A 15,177-nucleotide genomic window follows, 5' to 3' on the forward strand; every position below is an offset into this window, starting at 1 on the left:
AGCAATACATGGATAATGAGCTAGAATCCGTTTGCATGCGAACCCAGCAACCTCGAGACAAGAGACAGCCACCTTACCACTACGCCATCCTTTTTCTTAAATTAACATCTTGTCTGGTTAGCATAAAGAATGTGTGTCAATTTGTTATTAATTTCTAAGTGTTTCAATTTATCGATCAGTTAGAACCTAATAGTTATTGGTCAAACTGTTGAGATGTTGTATTCGTGCTCCAATCAAAATTATACAGAAACTATTCATATTATTTTATTTAATTATAGCTGTGTATATATATATATAATATACACACTCGCGCACACAAACACCATACATAATGACTTTTAATTTATTGTGCTAACATTGTTTGTACATGGGTATTCATGCTACAAATTTTTATCAGGATATAAGCGAGATTTAAGTTTTTGGTTATTTATTTGGTTGGTTGATTGATTGGTTGGTTGATTTATTGGTTGGTTGACTGATTGATTGATTGATTTTATTGATTGCTTTGTTGATTAGCTGGTTGATTTATTTATAGATTCATTCATTTCCTTTTGATTAACTTTTGATTGGTTGATGACTGATTGGTTGATTTATTGATTGACTGATTGATTGATTGATCGGTTGATTAATTGGTTGATTGATTGGTTGACTGACTGCTTGATCAACAAAATTATTTTCCAATGACTAACATTGACCGAGTTACACTCATTTTTTTTCCATATTTCTCACGCGTTCACATAATTTGTATTATATTAAACCTTACTCGTTCCTTAAACAAACGCACACACGCACATACCACACACACATACATACATACACACATCCCAGAATACGTATAATTCGGAAAAGTAACAATACATAGTTTGCATATAGCTTTTGCTTAAATTTACCAGTGCAATTCGCGATTTTTGGTAACTATGGTTATGACGTAACCTCCAAATGATGATGACGTCACTAAATTATTATTATTTTTTTATTATTATTATTATTATGACGTCATGACGAGAATCAAACCTGAGAAGGTCACAGACTAGTGACGATGATGGTAGTTTCTCCTCGATGACGAATAATTATGTTATAATTAATAATAATTAATTATAATTTATGACATAATTTTTTAGATATAGATGTAATAAAAACTGTTTGCTTGCATTAATGTGTGATAAATTTGTGGAATATATTAGTTTGTTTGTTTACCTATGTGGTTAATATTTATTACTTCGGGGTTTTTTAATATAAATATGTGTCGTTCGTTTGTCATGTGTTTGTAGATATATATACGTGCATGTGTTTTTGTATGTATGTGTGTATGTATATTTATAAGGTCGAGACTATCTTATATACAGTTGTTTAAAAATATCAGAGCATTGCAGGCCTTGTTCACTTAGTTACTGTGTGTTTTCCAAGACATCAAAAGCTATATAAACAGACACATAAAACAAAATCCGTGTTCAATAACACTGATGGTGACAAATGATTGTTGGAAAAAGCTTTTTATGTTAGAGTATATAAATATATATATATATACATACACACACATATATATATATTTATTTATTTAAACGAAAAGATAAAGATAACTTAAAAATCAAAAAACTCAATTGCAAATTGAACAATGCCTGCAATATCATATTTTCAAACGACTGTATATATATTTATAAATATATGTATATATAAATATATGTATATTTATATATACATATACATATCGACATGTTGTGTTTGTATATATAAGTGCGTGCGTGTGTGTGTGTTGTGTGAACATGTAAGCAGCATTAAATAACGATAACTTTACCCCATTCCGTTGCTTTTAAAGTATTTTAATTTATACTTTAGCATGTTAAATATGATTATATATTGTATATATATATATAGCTATGTATAAAACGATCCTACATTTATTTACTGTCCTGTACATTCTAGGAATTGATAGGAATAGTAAGAAATGATGTCACAAGCTCTTCTTGATTTCAACGTTTTTACTAATATTTTCATTAATTACTACTAACCTTGATCTAAGTTACATATAAATACCTTTTAGCAACAGTTTAACCCTAACTAAATTTTTCATTGTGGGGCCTTTAGCCCGAAAGCCTACTTTGACTGCCACTTTGGTCCCTAAATGTGGAAACTACTTTCTCTGTCTACGGCCATGTCGTTATTATGAGATTATGAAATCACGTTCATTCAGATGATTTAATCATATTTTATCATTATTATTGTTGTTATTTTCACTGTATCAAAGTTTTTTCACTTTCAGCCTGTACTATATTCAACATTATTTAGTTTTATTCTGAAGCGAGCATGCGCATTTTCATGAAAATATATGCTAAATATATAGCTGTTACATGTTTCATTAACAGTAACTTATTCGTTCATTTATTTATTTATAACAAAATTGGCATATAATAATACAAATAACACATTAATAATACAAATTTAATATTTTATTTCAGAATTTGCAAACATAATACAAAAAATTTCATATAAAAAAAGCCATTTGCGATATTTCTTAGCTTAAATCTGGCGTCAAAAACCGACAACAAAGAACTACTACCCCGGAATCGTAAAAAGTGACGGAAAAGGAAGGTTAATTGATTGTTGTTACAAGAATATCTTCATTATCAACAGCACACGCATTATAAATAAACCTTTCCACCTATCTATATCTATCACAGACGTTTTGTGTTGTGTTCATGAGGTGCAAGACATTGGGCAAATGAATAAATATATTTCATTGACAAATAAACAAAACCGGAACAATTACATAGTAATTCGGGCTATCTAATTAATTTTTTCCAAATAAATTTTGTCTTTCGATTATGTATTACCTGCAGTCTTTGGTTTCGTCTTGTTGGTCGTCTGGTCTGTCGGCTCGTTGTTCTGGAGGTTTTGTCTGCAGGTGTGTGGTGCGTAGAAATCAAAGTAATAATAATAATCATTGTTAATGCTGTTATTATTGTTGCTGTTATTATTGTTGCTATTGTAAATAAAAAGATATATCATGGAGACTTAACCACTTGGAAAATCATTTTTTTCCCACATAAAAAATTTTATTTTCATTAAATGAAAAATTTCAAATAAATAATAATAATCATTGGTAAAATGTTTAACTCACATTGATAAGCACAATTCTTCGAGCTGAAATTAACATTACAAAAATTAATATTAAAAAACATTTTTAAATATTAATATTTTAACAATGTAAATTTGTCAAGATGGTGTTGAATGTGAAGATATCCCCACCTACCATATGCGATGTGTGTGTGTGTGATACGTACATTCAAAAGCACAGTGTGTATTGTTCAATAAAAAAATTAATTAAAAAAAAATTAATAGCAAGTACATACATACGCAACATTACTATATATATTTTTAAAACATGTATATAGGTGCAATTATAACAAATAGAATAAATTTATTAATAGACACTAATAAAATATTATAATATAATTATTAATAATAACATAATTATAACGTAATTATTAATAATTACATTCTCCATGAGTCGGGACATGTTCTGGTTGGCTGCTTCCTTGTTGACAGACCTGTTTGTGTAATTGATCGAGGTTGGAAATTTTTATGTACCTCACCAACACAAGTTTTAAAAGTTTCAAATAATTATCAAAAGATAATTAAAGCACGGTCTCAGAATTTACTATAAATAGAACAAACGAAAGAATTAAAAAAATTGTAAATTTAAATTGATGAAAACCAAAAATTTATCTCGATCAAATTCCACAGCAGGTTGGTTATTTTACATGGGTGACTAGGCTTGATAAATTCTTTTAAATATGACTCAGATCAGTCCCGGCGACATAATATTTTTTCAGAATTTCGTTTTTGCTTTTAAAAAATTAAAAGTAACAAAGAACGAAATAACAAATTAAAAAAAAAATAAACAGAAGAACAAATGAACAACAAATAACAAAGAACCAACTCATCGGGATTTTGGTTACTGTCGAGTTCAAAGTGCAACCTGGCTAGCCTTTCCTGTTGTTCCCTCACCTCATCCATCTTTTTCTGGGTTCGATTTTCACCTTTTGTATATTAAAAAAATTATTTATCATTTTTCATCGACAGTTCATGCATTCCAGAAACTATTAATAATTATATAATATATAATAATTATAAGAACTTATTAACAAATTATATAATAAGATTTATAATAGTTATGTGATGCGTTTAGATGGATTCATAAGATTAAAAAAAATTTTAAACTCAACAAATACTATCTTTGGTTATTGTAACTTGTTGTAATAGTTAAGAATGGGTATGTGACAGTCACAATTTATTACAATTTATTGCATATTATTATTATTATTGTAATGATGTCATTACAAAATTTGAATTAGTACTTTGTTATATTATAGTAAGTAAGCAATAAATTGATTTAATAAAAAATTTAAAAATAATGCCACTATTTTATATTATAGTAAGTGAATAAGTGAGTGAGTGAGTGAGTGAGAAGTACCAAAAGCTTGTAGTTTGCCCTGATGGAAGTCATCCAAAAGCTGTAGCAGACCTTGCTCCATCTGTCTCACGTCGGCCACGTCAGTCAGGAATGAGTGCTCGACATTCATGTTTGGAGAGGGTTCGGTTGACTTGTTAAATACTTTTATTGATGTATATATTATTATATGTATAAATAAATGTTAAAAATATGAAAATAAAATAATTAAATTAAAATGTATTGAATATTTAAAAACAGAGTATTAAAACATTTTGGTGGTCGGATAAAGAACAAGTGCCGAAATTAAATAATAATATCTCAATTCTTTGTTCATCTTGATTTTTGAAATGAAAAAAAAATTGATAAAAAAAAGAAAAAGGAGCAATTTTTTACTTTTGTGTTTCATCGGCGGTGGAATTTTAGTTTTCATGGTGATGGAGGAAGGATCCGTCTGCTGCTGTTTGCGTATGGCTGTGGTGCCTGTGGCTGCTGTGGTCGCGGTCCCTGCGACATCATGCTGCTGGTTCATTTCCTCGTTTTTCATTATTACTCTTTGATCGAAAATCTTACAAAATACAATATCCTACACTTTATATGCTATCACACAAATTCACAAATAAATTTAGGATCTTTGAAGCGTTTAGCAACGGATAAAATTTACTTTAATCCGCTCTCGCTAAATTTTAAATCACGAAAGGTTTACTTTTAAAAATTAGAGATGGCTGTGAAAATTACTACTACAAATTTTAACTTGTCGTTAACATAGATGAAAACACAGAACAGGCTTTAAGAAACTTCCTTTAGGCACTGCACTTTTACATCAAAAGCGTCTACCCTGAATAATCTACTTTTCAAATAATAGCGAAAGTTATACATTTCACTAAGTATAGAATACCGCTAGCATGACGTCATTCCCTCCAACGATTCCGTCACAATTTCTTCATCCTATTTTAAAAATTTTCTTTGATGCTTTTTATCTAGTCGGGTCACAATCATCATTTGGCGATGGATGAAATTAAATTAAATTTTTTTAATTGTTAATAAAAGTAACTAGTATATAGTAAAAAGTTTAAAATTTTCTGAGAGAATTCGAAAAAATTTGAGACTACACCATAACACAATTGTACGATTTGAATATGTAAATATAACATTATAAATGTATTATAACTACATAAATCTACCTATTTCTTTGTTTAGTTTTGCCTGCGTATGATATTAGGTCAAATTTATTTAATAGGAATTGAATATAACATATTTATACCATACCGGCTAATTCGCTAACTGGCAGTTAAATAACTACTGTTAACATGACGTCATTTGCCCATCCTATTTTATATATTTTATTTGATGTTTTTAATTAGTCAGTCACAATCATCATCGTCGATATCACAATGAAATCAAATTGAGAATTTTTAAAATTTTTGAAAAAGTATCTTTATTCATTTTATGATACTACTTTGTTCAATAAGATACTGTTTGATACTGTACTATCATTTAACCAGTCAATGTACACTTCCAAAGTCAACAGCACATTAAGCATTAAAAAATCAGTAGTTGGCTTACAAGTCGTTTGGTTATTCGCTTGGTTAAAAAATTTATTAAGTACATTAACATGAAATAGTCTTTTTTTTGTTTTTGTCAAAACGTTTTCGGTTCACAATATAAAACTTACTAAATTTTTATTAATTATACGTTTATTTATTATGTAGAATACCCATTTTCCCTAATTAATTTGTTAACTTCAAGCTAACGAATCCGATAAAATTAGATTTGTGGAAAATAAGACTGACGTTTTGTTGAACTCGTCAATGTAAAATAAATTTGAATTCTCCGATTTTCTAACTACATTTAAATTTCCATGAAGTACAGACAATAAGATTTCTCTACAATAATTTGAAAATTTTATTTCAAAAACCAAAAAATCTATGTACAATTGACTTGAAGAAATTAAATGTTAAAATATCTATATAAATACAATGTACAATCAACGTGAAATATACAACTGATACAATTCAGATATATACAATTGGTACAAATAGATATGTACAATAAACATAATATATACAATTGATACAATTAGATAATTTTTTAAATCCTTCATGATAAAATCAGGGTGTTTTAATAGACCATTATACCATCATAGACCATCATAGACCAATGCACTGTTTAATGTTCTCAATGGTGTCATCATCGAGGAGCACGAGATCGAAGTTGTACGTGGTCTGTTGGATGTCTAAGCAACCAGCTCTGTGGATCATCTTCACGATTCTCTTCATCAGCTTCCTATCTGTTATCGACATCAAGATGTTCTGCAGTTTCATTAGCTCGTTGAGTTTGTGTCCATCAACAACTGCTGGTTTTGTGGTTGTTTTGGGAGCTTTGTTTATTTTGTTGTCGGTTGTTGTGTGTTTTGTGCAGTTGTGTGTGGATTTGTTGTTGTTTGTGTCGTTGGTTGCGTGGACAACATCATCTTCTGAGAAGTACCTGCACTCCTCCAGAGATGGGTTGAATCTCAAGTGTTTCTTGCCTGGCTGGTGAGCATTAGTTGAGTTTTGGTTACAGTTGGTCGGGATGTTGTTGTTGATGACATTGTTTTTGATGACGTTGTTGTTGGTTGTGTTGTTTGATTTAGTTGGTGTTGAAGTAAGTTGCTCGTGCTTATTGAGAAATTCCACAAATGATGTTGTGCTGTTTATTTCCTGAGAGCTGTCGGAGGAGTATGACGATGATGATCGCGATGGAGATGGTTCTGCTGCTGCTGCTGATGATCCCATGCAAGATGATGATGATGATAAGTTCGATGTTGATAATGAGGGAATAGATTCTGTTGACGATGAACTAGACATTGAAGATGTTGGTGATGATGATGACGACAATTTTGAAGACGTTGATCTCGTTGAACGAGCTGGTAGGCTTTCGAATTTGTTCACTAGTTGAGCTTCATCTGTTGTTGCACATTTCTTTGGCCTGCCGGGTTTCTTCTTCGCAGGAGGTTTTGAGTTTTCAAGAGTGCCTGATAGGATTGAGACCTTCTGCAGGACATTATTGGAGACCACTGCATCGCCCAGGAACAAATAATAATCAAATGGAACGGGCTGTCGCTGGTTGTTCACTCTGAAGTGGACGACGATCGACATGCGGAAGCCTCCGTAACCACATTCAACAACCTGGAATGGCGCGCTTCTAACAACTCTTCTCGGCTTCTTGAAGGACGGATGGAGGTTGAATTCAACTTTCTCAACGAACTGATCCTGGTCAGTCCTCACGTACAAAATCCAGTCGTGCGTGCATCCTTCCTTCGTTGGGAGGCTCCTCACTGCTGCCTTGTGTCCAATTTCTACGCTCACCTCAATCTGGATGAAAATATGAGTTATTTAATTGATTACACTTTTAGCTTCAAATTACATTTACAAAAAAAGAAAGAAAACTTTTGTCCTTTAAATCAATACAAATGCTAACCGTTCTTCTGTCAATGTTTCTCGCTGCTTGAAAAATAGAAGCTGACGGAGCCATTCGGAAAATTTTTTACTTAAATTAAAATAATTTTAATTAAATAAAATATATGATTGAATAGACTATTAGGATAACCAAATCAACTGAGCAAGATTTAATTCTGTTAATTTAGTTGATAGCTAGTGAAATAACTGTATGAGAAACTATATCAAATGTCTCGAATTTGTCAATTTTTTTTATTTCAACAACTTATATACTTTTTCAAAAACAGAAATTTAAGTTCAAAAGTAAAATGAATGATGACCTGTAAATTAATCGAGCATTAAAAACAACTTAACGCTGAATTTGTCTCAATTTAGTTGAAGCGTGTCAATTTTGTGATTGTAAACTGTTAACATGTGATAAAACAATTGTCACTAGGTGGTTGTTTCTAATAAATTCATTAGCGTCTGTTAGCTGACACACTTATTTTACTGTTTGTTGTTTGCAAGTTGTGTCTTGTTTTACTATGACCATGCTCTAGACTTTTTTTTAAAACACGGCACAAAGCTTCGCAGAAATCATTTAGAATTTAAATAAAACGTCCCATGCTGGCGATATGTACGATGTATTTCTTGGGTCTTATTAAAACATTTTGTATACAAAAATAACATAAAAAAATACCACAAAAATCTAACGTATTTTAACATTCAACAAATAATTTAATTATTTATTTATTATTATATTAATTAAAATGGCATATTAAAAAAATGTTTCAAAGCATCACACTTTCGTAGAAATCATTAAAAAATACGACGCATATTTGGCGATAAATTCCATCTAATATGTTTTTGTTAATAAATGAGCTTTGTAGCCGGCGTATTGGTAATTAAACACAGAAACAACATACTAAACCATACCTGAACAATCAACGTTTTTAATTTTAACAACTACTTTCAATTAATCGAGCATTAAACAACTTAACGCTGAATTTTTCTCGAAATAGCCTTTTCAAAAACAGAAATTTAAGTTCAAAAGTAAAATGAATGATAACCTGTAAATTAATCGAGCATTAAAAACAACTTAACGCTGAATTCGTCTCAATTTAGTTGAAGCGTGTCAATTTTGTGATTGTAAACTGTTAACATGTGATAAAACAATTGTCACCAGGTGATTGTTTCTAATAAATTCATTAGCGTTTGTTAGTTGTGGCACGCTTATTTTACTGCTTGTTGTTCGCAAGTTGTGTGTTGTTTTACTATGACCATGCTCTAGACTTAATTTTTAATTTTTTGTTAATTTATTTTAAACTAAATACAATAGTAATAACATATTTTTTACATATTTTTTTATGGTTCAATACCATCTAGAAAGAATGAATGACACGTATGCTGACGTGTCTGACTAACAATAATACTATTCCCACTCGATCCATTTCAAATGTTTCTGCCAATGACAATGGTGTTTGTTTGGCCATTTCGTACCTTTGTTAATTTGTACGCTCGTAAGATATTTAACACATACAGACTATTAACACACACACACACACACACACACACACACACACACACACACACACACACACACACACACACACACACACACATACACACACACACACAGAGAGAGAGAGAGAGAGAGAGAGAGAGAGAGAGAGAGAGAGAGAGGAGAGAGAGAGAGAGAGAGAGAGAGAGAGAGAGAGAGAGAAACAAACATATACACACATAAATGTGGGAATTAATTGATTGATTAGTATTAGTACACTGTACTGTGGCTGTATTATATTATTATTCGATGACATCATCCGACGCAAAATCAAAAAATTCGTGTAGCTCACGTTACTAAAATAATTATTGTGAAAAAAATCTGAAAAATCGTTTTAATAAGATGAGTTCAGAGGGTGAACATCAGAACGAACAAATGATGAACCCACTGCTGTTATAGAACTGAACACAAATGAACAGCTCTCAAATTAAGGACTTAAAATTTTTTCAATCTTGAATTCACTTTTATTAGAACTAAAAGTAAAAAATTGTGGGGTTTTTGAAATATTAAGATTAAAGTTTAGGCAATTTTATTTCAAAATTTACTATTTTTCAAAGTGAATAAATCTGTTTAATTTATTAATTTTAATATTTCTTACAATAAATTATGAGTGAAATATGTGAAAAATATAATCACCAAAACTTCGAAAAACTACTCCTAAATTTATCCAAGAAAGTAAATGGAGATGGTGTTTCCATGAGTTTGCAGCAGAAATGCGATCAAGTTATTTTTCATTTTTCAATTTTATTTCAATTTTTCATCAAAGTTAATTATTTGAAATTAAATTTTATTCTATTGGGTGGCCCATTAATTGATTAATGTTAATCAAAATGGATTTTTACATTAGTAAAACTGTCAGTCTCTAGTCTAGACTAGAAAAAAGACTAAGCACTAGATTAACATTAAAGTAAGAGTAAAGTAACTGACTAGGGAAGAGACAAGCACAAGACTAGACACTAGAGACTAGACTTTAGACAATGTGATAAAAATGATAAAGATGAGTATCTTTTAATTTTGAACTTTGATATGGTCAGTAATGGTTGTTATGATGATTTATTTATTATTTCATTGCAGTGAAATAAATATTTTTTTTAAATTCACAAATTGGTATACAATTTAACAGGCTTTCCAGCATTTAAAAGTTGAAAGAGAAACATATTTCAGGACGAAAATATTTTATGATCATGTCGTTTCGTCATTTTTGGAGAGGAAAAATAACTCAATCAACAATGAAAGTCATCCTGAAAATGATGTGAGATTTGATTGGTTGGTTGGCTGTTAGATGGATGGTCGGTTGGTAAGTTGGTCAGTTGGTTGGTTGACTAGCTCACTGGTCTATTGGTTCATCCATTGGTTGGTCCATTGGGTGTTCATCAGTCAGCTGACCATCATTCATCATCATCATCAAAATACAATGACAATCATCATCATCTTCATTTTTTTCACACTGGCTTCTCTAGTTTGTCTAGTCTCTAAATCTAGTCTTTAGTCTAGTCATTGTTCATCAGTCAGCTGAACAACAACAAACTGTTTGTTTGGCAGACTGATTAAGTTTTAAAACTAAAAACAGAATTTATAATGAAAATTTTCACCAATATTAATTTATTATTATTATTATTTATTTATTATTATTTATTTATTATTATTATTATTGTAATAATTATTTTTAATAGGATCCAATTTGGGAGATGTTTACAAAGTCGTGCGTGATTGATTTCTTCGAAGGAACGACGGACGGGAGCATACTGGGACTTAATAAGGATGCCTTCCACATTGGCAGTGATGAAAAAAAGGTTTATTATTATTACTATTATTATTATTATTATCTTATTTTCTAGTATTATTTTTATTATTTATTTTTATTAATTAATTTTCAGTGGAATTAACAACACTCATGAAAAACATTTAGAATGTGTGTACTTTTTCTCACTATATATATATATATATATATATATATATATATATATGTATATAATTGTACATATATACCATAACGATATACAATATATACAAGTTCCTATTTAGCATACAAAGTGCGATGTTGAGTAGAGTTGAAACTCGGATACAAGAGCAGTACGATGCATTACTTGAGGTATTTGGTGAGATATACAATACGCAATCTGATCCGGGTTTGTATTGTATTTTTTTTGTGTTTTTTCTTCTTTTGGGTGTTGTTTTTCTCTTTGTATGTTTGTGTTATTTCTCTTTCTCTCGCTCTTTTTTTTTCTCTCTCTCTCTCTTTCTCTCATGCAAAATAAGTGATAATTTTCAATTTTTTTCTCTATGGCGATGTTTCTCAACGCATATTTAATGATACCATAAAAACATTTAAAATATATTATTATTCATGTTATTAATATTATTATTCTAATTATTATTATTATTTTTCACCAAGCTTCCCACCTGCTGGCTCAGGAAATGGAGCTGGAGCAATTGAAGAAGCAGCTGACAGTGCATCAGTCCACCAAAAAACAATTGTTCCAAGAGTATTTTAAAGTCTGTTTTTTTCATAATGATGATGATGGTGTTGTTGGCGATTGTGATGATGATGATGATGGCGATTGAGATGATGATGATGTGTGGCAATTATGATGATGATGATTGTGATGGTGATGACAGTGGTGGTTGTGTTGATAATGGTGATGATGGTACTGGTGATAATGAGAATGATGAAGATGACGATTGTCACATTATTAGCATTTATTTTAAGCCTTCCAGTTGATTGCATAGAGCTTCACGTAATAATCTTCTAAAATTTATCTATCTATATTCGGTTGGCGATTTTTAAAAAGTTAAAAAAAAAATCCCTCGAAAAATTCTAATCCCAGCCAAAAATTCCGATTCCACATTCTGATGTTGATGATGATGGGGATGATATTGATGATTATGATGATGATGGTGATGATAATGATGATTATGATGATAATGATGATGATGATGACGTCAACAACTCCACACCACCACCATCGTGCAGAGCCTATCATCATCATGTGGTGTGTTATTGGAACTGATGAAGACGTACAGAGTGGACAAACTCATCAGCAATAACACAGTAACAATCAACTGGTTGCTGAGCCATTGTGAAGCTCTCAATTTCAAGATCAAGTTTGTCTGTTTGTTTGTTGGTTTGTTTGTTTGTCTGTCTGTCTATTTGTTTGTTTGCTTGTTATTGGTTAGTCTGTTTGTCTGTTTGTTTGATTGTTTGTTTGTTTGCTTGTTGGTTTGTCTGTTTGTCTGTCTGTCTTTTGTCTGTCTGTATGTCTGTCTGCATGCTTGTTTGTTTGTATGTATGTGTGTGTTTATTTGTTTGTGTTTGTTTGTTTGTTTGCTAACTCTGCAGTTCTCTGTCTATCTGCATTGGATTTAGATTCTAATTGGTGGACGATACGGTTTATTTCTTAACAGGATGCAAGAGTATCAGTTGCTAGCAGAAATATACACGAAAGATTCTATCAAGGCTCTCAACGTCATCAGGTTGTTATATAGACGTTGATGTGGTTGCTGCTACCACTATTACTACTACTAATACTACTGCTTCTACTGCTTCTTCTACTGCTTCTAGACGATGACGTGGCTGCTACTACTACTACTGTTACTAATACTACTACTACTACTTCTACTACTGCTTTTAGACGATGATGCGGTTGCTACTACTACTACTACCACTGCTACTACTACTACTGCTACTACTGCTTCTACTACTTATACTAATACTAAGTTAATCATAATAACATAATAATAGCATAATTACGCCATAATAATAGCATAATAATTCGAGTCGTCGTTGAAATCTTTCGATTTTCAAATAACCTTTTAAACGTTCGTCTGATGATATATTATGGTGGCAATATTATTATTATTATTATTATTATTATTATTATTATTATTAAGTAATTAATAATATAATTAGTACCATTTAGGACTAACCTTCTCTCGTTGTACACATCCTTTTTATAAGATGACGAGCTTCGGAGATTATTTCAAGACATTTTACTATATACATATATATTTTAATTTTGATTATCATTGACAATTATTGTTTTTTTTTCATGTACGTTTTTACGATGAAAATAAAAAGGTGTTCTCATATTATTATTATTTTATTATTATTATTATTATTATTACCTGCAGAAATGAGTTACTAAAGCAAGATGCCCAGACGAGTGTTGAGTTGGCAAGGATGTCTGACCTGCTGACGACCTACGAAGCCGTTGGGCCCGAGTTCAAACGCATCGTGCACGAGTACTCCAGAATTAGGGACGAGATTGAGAATAAAAAGTGGGCGCTAGATGAATTCGAAAAGCATAAGAAATAGTCCGAGTGTCTGTCTGTGTGCGTGTGTCAGTATGTGTGTATATATATATATATCTGTGTATGTGTGTGTTTGTGTGTGTGTGTGTGTGTGTATTTTTTGATTGATTGAATGTATTGTTTGTTATTGTTATTAAAAATTTCAGTGCGTTACTGTTGCCTTTTTTAATATTAGTAGCAATTTTAATAGCAGTAACTTTACTATTATTATTATTATTTTGTTATAAATATTATTATTATTGTTATTATTGTCTGACACTTTTGGTAACATTTTTTAAAAACATTTCTGCCAATTATTTCGAAACGTCTGTCTGTCTGGCTGTGAAATACAAAAAGAATCAAACACACACAATGACATAATGTATGTATGTATTATTTAAAACATTGTGTTGTGGGTACCCAAGCTTCTGTCTGTCTCTGTCTCTCTGTGTGTGTGTATGTGTCTGTATATTTGCGTGTGTTTGTGTATTTGTTTGTGTGTGTGCATTTATTTTATTTATTTATTTGATTGTACTTTTTCAATTGATAGCATTTAGTACTAAGCAATATATTTATAAAACATTGCATTAATATATATGTGTGTGTGTCTGTGTGTGTGTGTCAAAGTTTGTTTGTATGTGTGTGTGTGAGATAAAAAGAAAGAGAGAGAGAGAGATAGAGAGATTCATTTATTTTATATAGATATACTTTTTTGTATATGGATTTGTGTATATGCTGTGTGTGTGTGCGTGTGAGTGTGTGTGCATGTGCGTGTGAGTGTGTGTGCATGTGCGTGTGATTGTGTGTGTGTGCGTACATATATATTTTTCGTATAAGCATATTAATGTTGTATAATTGGTATTAATAAAAAATTTTTTCGGCTCTGTTTTGTTACAATGAAGTAGAATTGAAAGATCAATCATAGCACGAGTTCACCGTCAGTAAATAATTAATCTATTTATTTAACTTTCTGAAGAGTTATTTAAATTTTTTTTTAAAGTTTAAGTCAAAGAAAAAGTTGAAATTGTTTGAGTAGCAAACAATCAGCGTTTGTGCTAATGTGTGAATTTTATGAATGTGTGTCTGTCTGACTCTCTGTGTGATTGTGTGTGTCTGTATGTGTGTATCAAAGTGCCGTCTGTCTGTCTGCCTGTCTGGTTATCTCTATGTCTATTTCTCGTTTTTTATATATCAATCAAATCACTTCAAATCACTTTTTATTCAATCAAACAAAACAAAAAGAACGAATGATTCGGGGACCAAAAAAAGAAAATTAATCCTATTGGACTCGGCCACCGTGCAACTCAAAATAGCTTCTCAATGATAACACAGCGAGAGTAAATTAGAATAAGAACAATATATACATATAATATAGTGTTTGTCTGCTTGTTTGTATCAGTGTGTTAGTATGCGTGTGTCTCTATGTGTGTCTGTTTTCAATGTGTGTAGTCTGTGTT

General features: G+C 30.9%; 2 protein-coding genes across 2 annotated transcripts; one reads left to right on the forward strand and one right to left on the reverse strand.

Moving 5' to 3' along the window:
- Positions 1-6,600: 6,600 nt before the first annotated feature.
- Positions 6,601-7,966, reverse strand: HELRODRAFT_176487 (hypothetical protein; the record flags this gene model as incomplete). The annotated part of the gene is made up of 2 exons (XM_009023845.1): positions 6,601-7,806; positions 7,913-7,966. 2 exons carry the CDS (start codon positions 7,964-7,966, stop codon positions 6,601-6,603), a joined length of 1,260 nt encoding a protein of 419 aa, XP_009022093.1.
- A 1,946-nt stretch (positions 7,967-9,912) lies between these two features.
- On the forward strand, positions 9,913-14,933 carry HELRODRAFT_192765 (hypothetical protein). The gene is made up of 9 exons (XM_009023846.1): positions 9,913-10,153; positions 10,554-10,682; positions 11,104-11,223; positions 11,445-11,559; positions 11,826-11,926; positions 12,405-12,535; positions 12,836-12,904; positions 13,562-14,620; positions 14,655-14,933. Exons 1-8 carry the CDS (start codon positions 10,037-10,039, stop codon positions 13,743-13,745), a joined length of 966 nt encoding a protein of 321 aa, XP_009022094.1. The 5' UTR covers positions 9,913-10,036; the 3' UTR covers positions 13,746-14,620; positions 14,655-14,933.
- Positions 14,934-15,177: the final 244 nt, after the last annotated feature.

This window comes from Helobdella robusta, assembly GCF_000326865.2.
Source record: "Helobdella robusta unplaced genomic scaffold HELROscaffold_38, whole genome shotgun sequence".
NCBI lineage: Eukaryota > Metazoa > Annelida > Clitellata > Rhynchobdellida > Glossiphoniidae > Helobdella > Helobdella robusta.

Coding starts and splice junctions, on each gene's coding strand:
- HELRODRAFT_192765 (XM_009023846.1), top strand. CDS start 10,037: ATGAGTGAAATATGTGAAAAATATAATCACCAAAACTTCGAAAAACTA. Junction 10,683..11,103: donor AAAGTCATCCTGAAAATGAT/GTGAGATTTGAT, acceptor TATTTTTAATAG/GATCCAATTTGGGAGATGTT. Junction 11,927..12,404: donor TGTTCCAAGAGTATTTTAAA/GTCTGTTTTTTT, acceptor ACCATCGTGCAG/AGCCTATCATCATCATGTGG.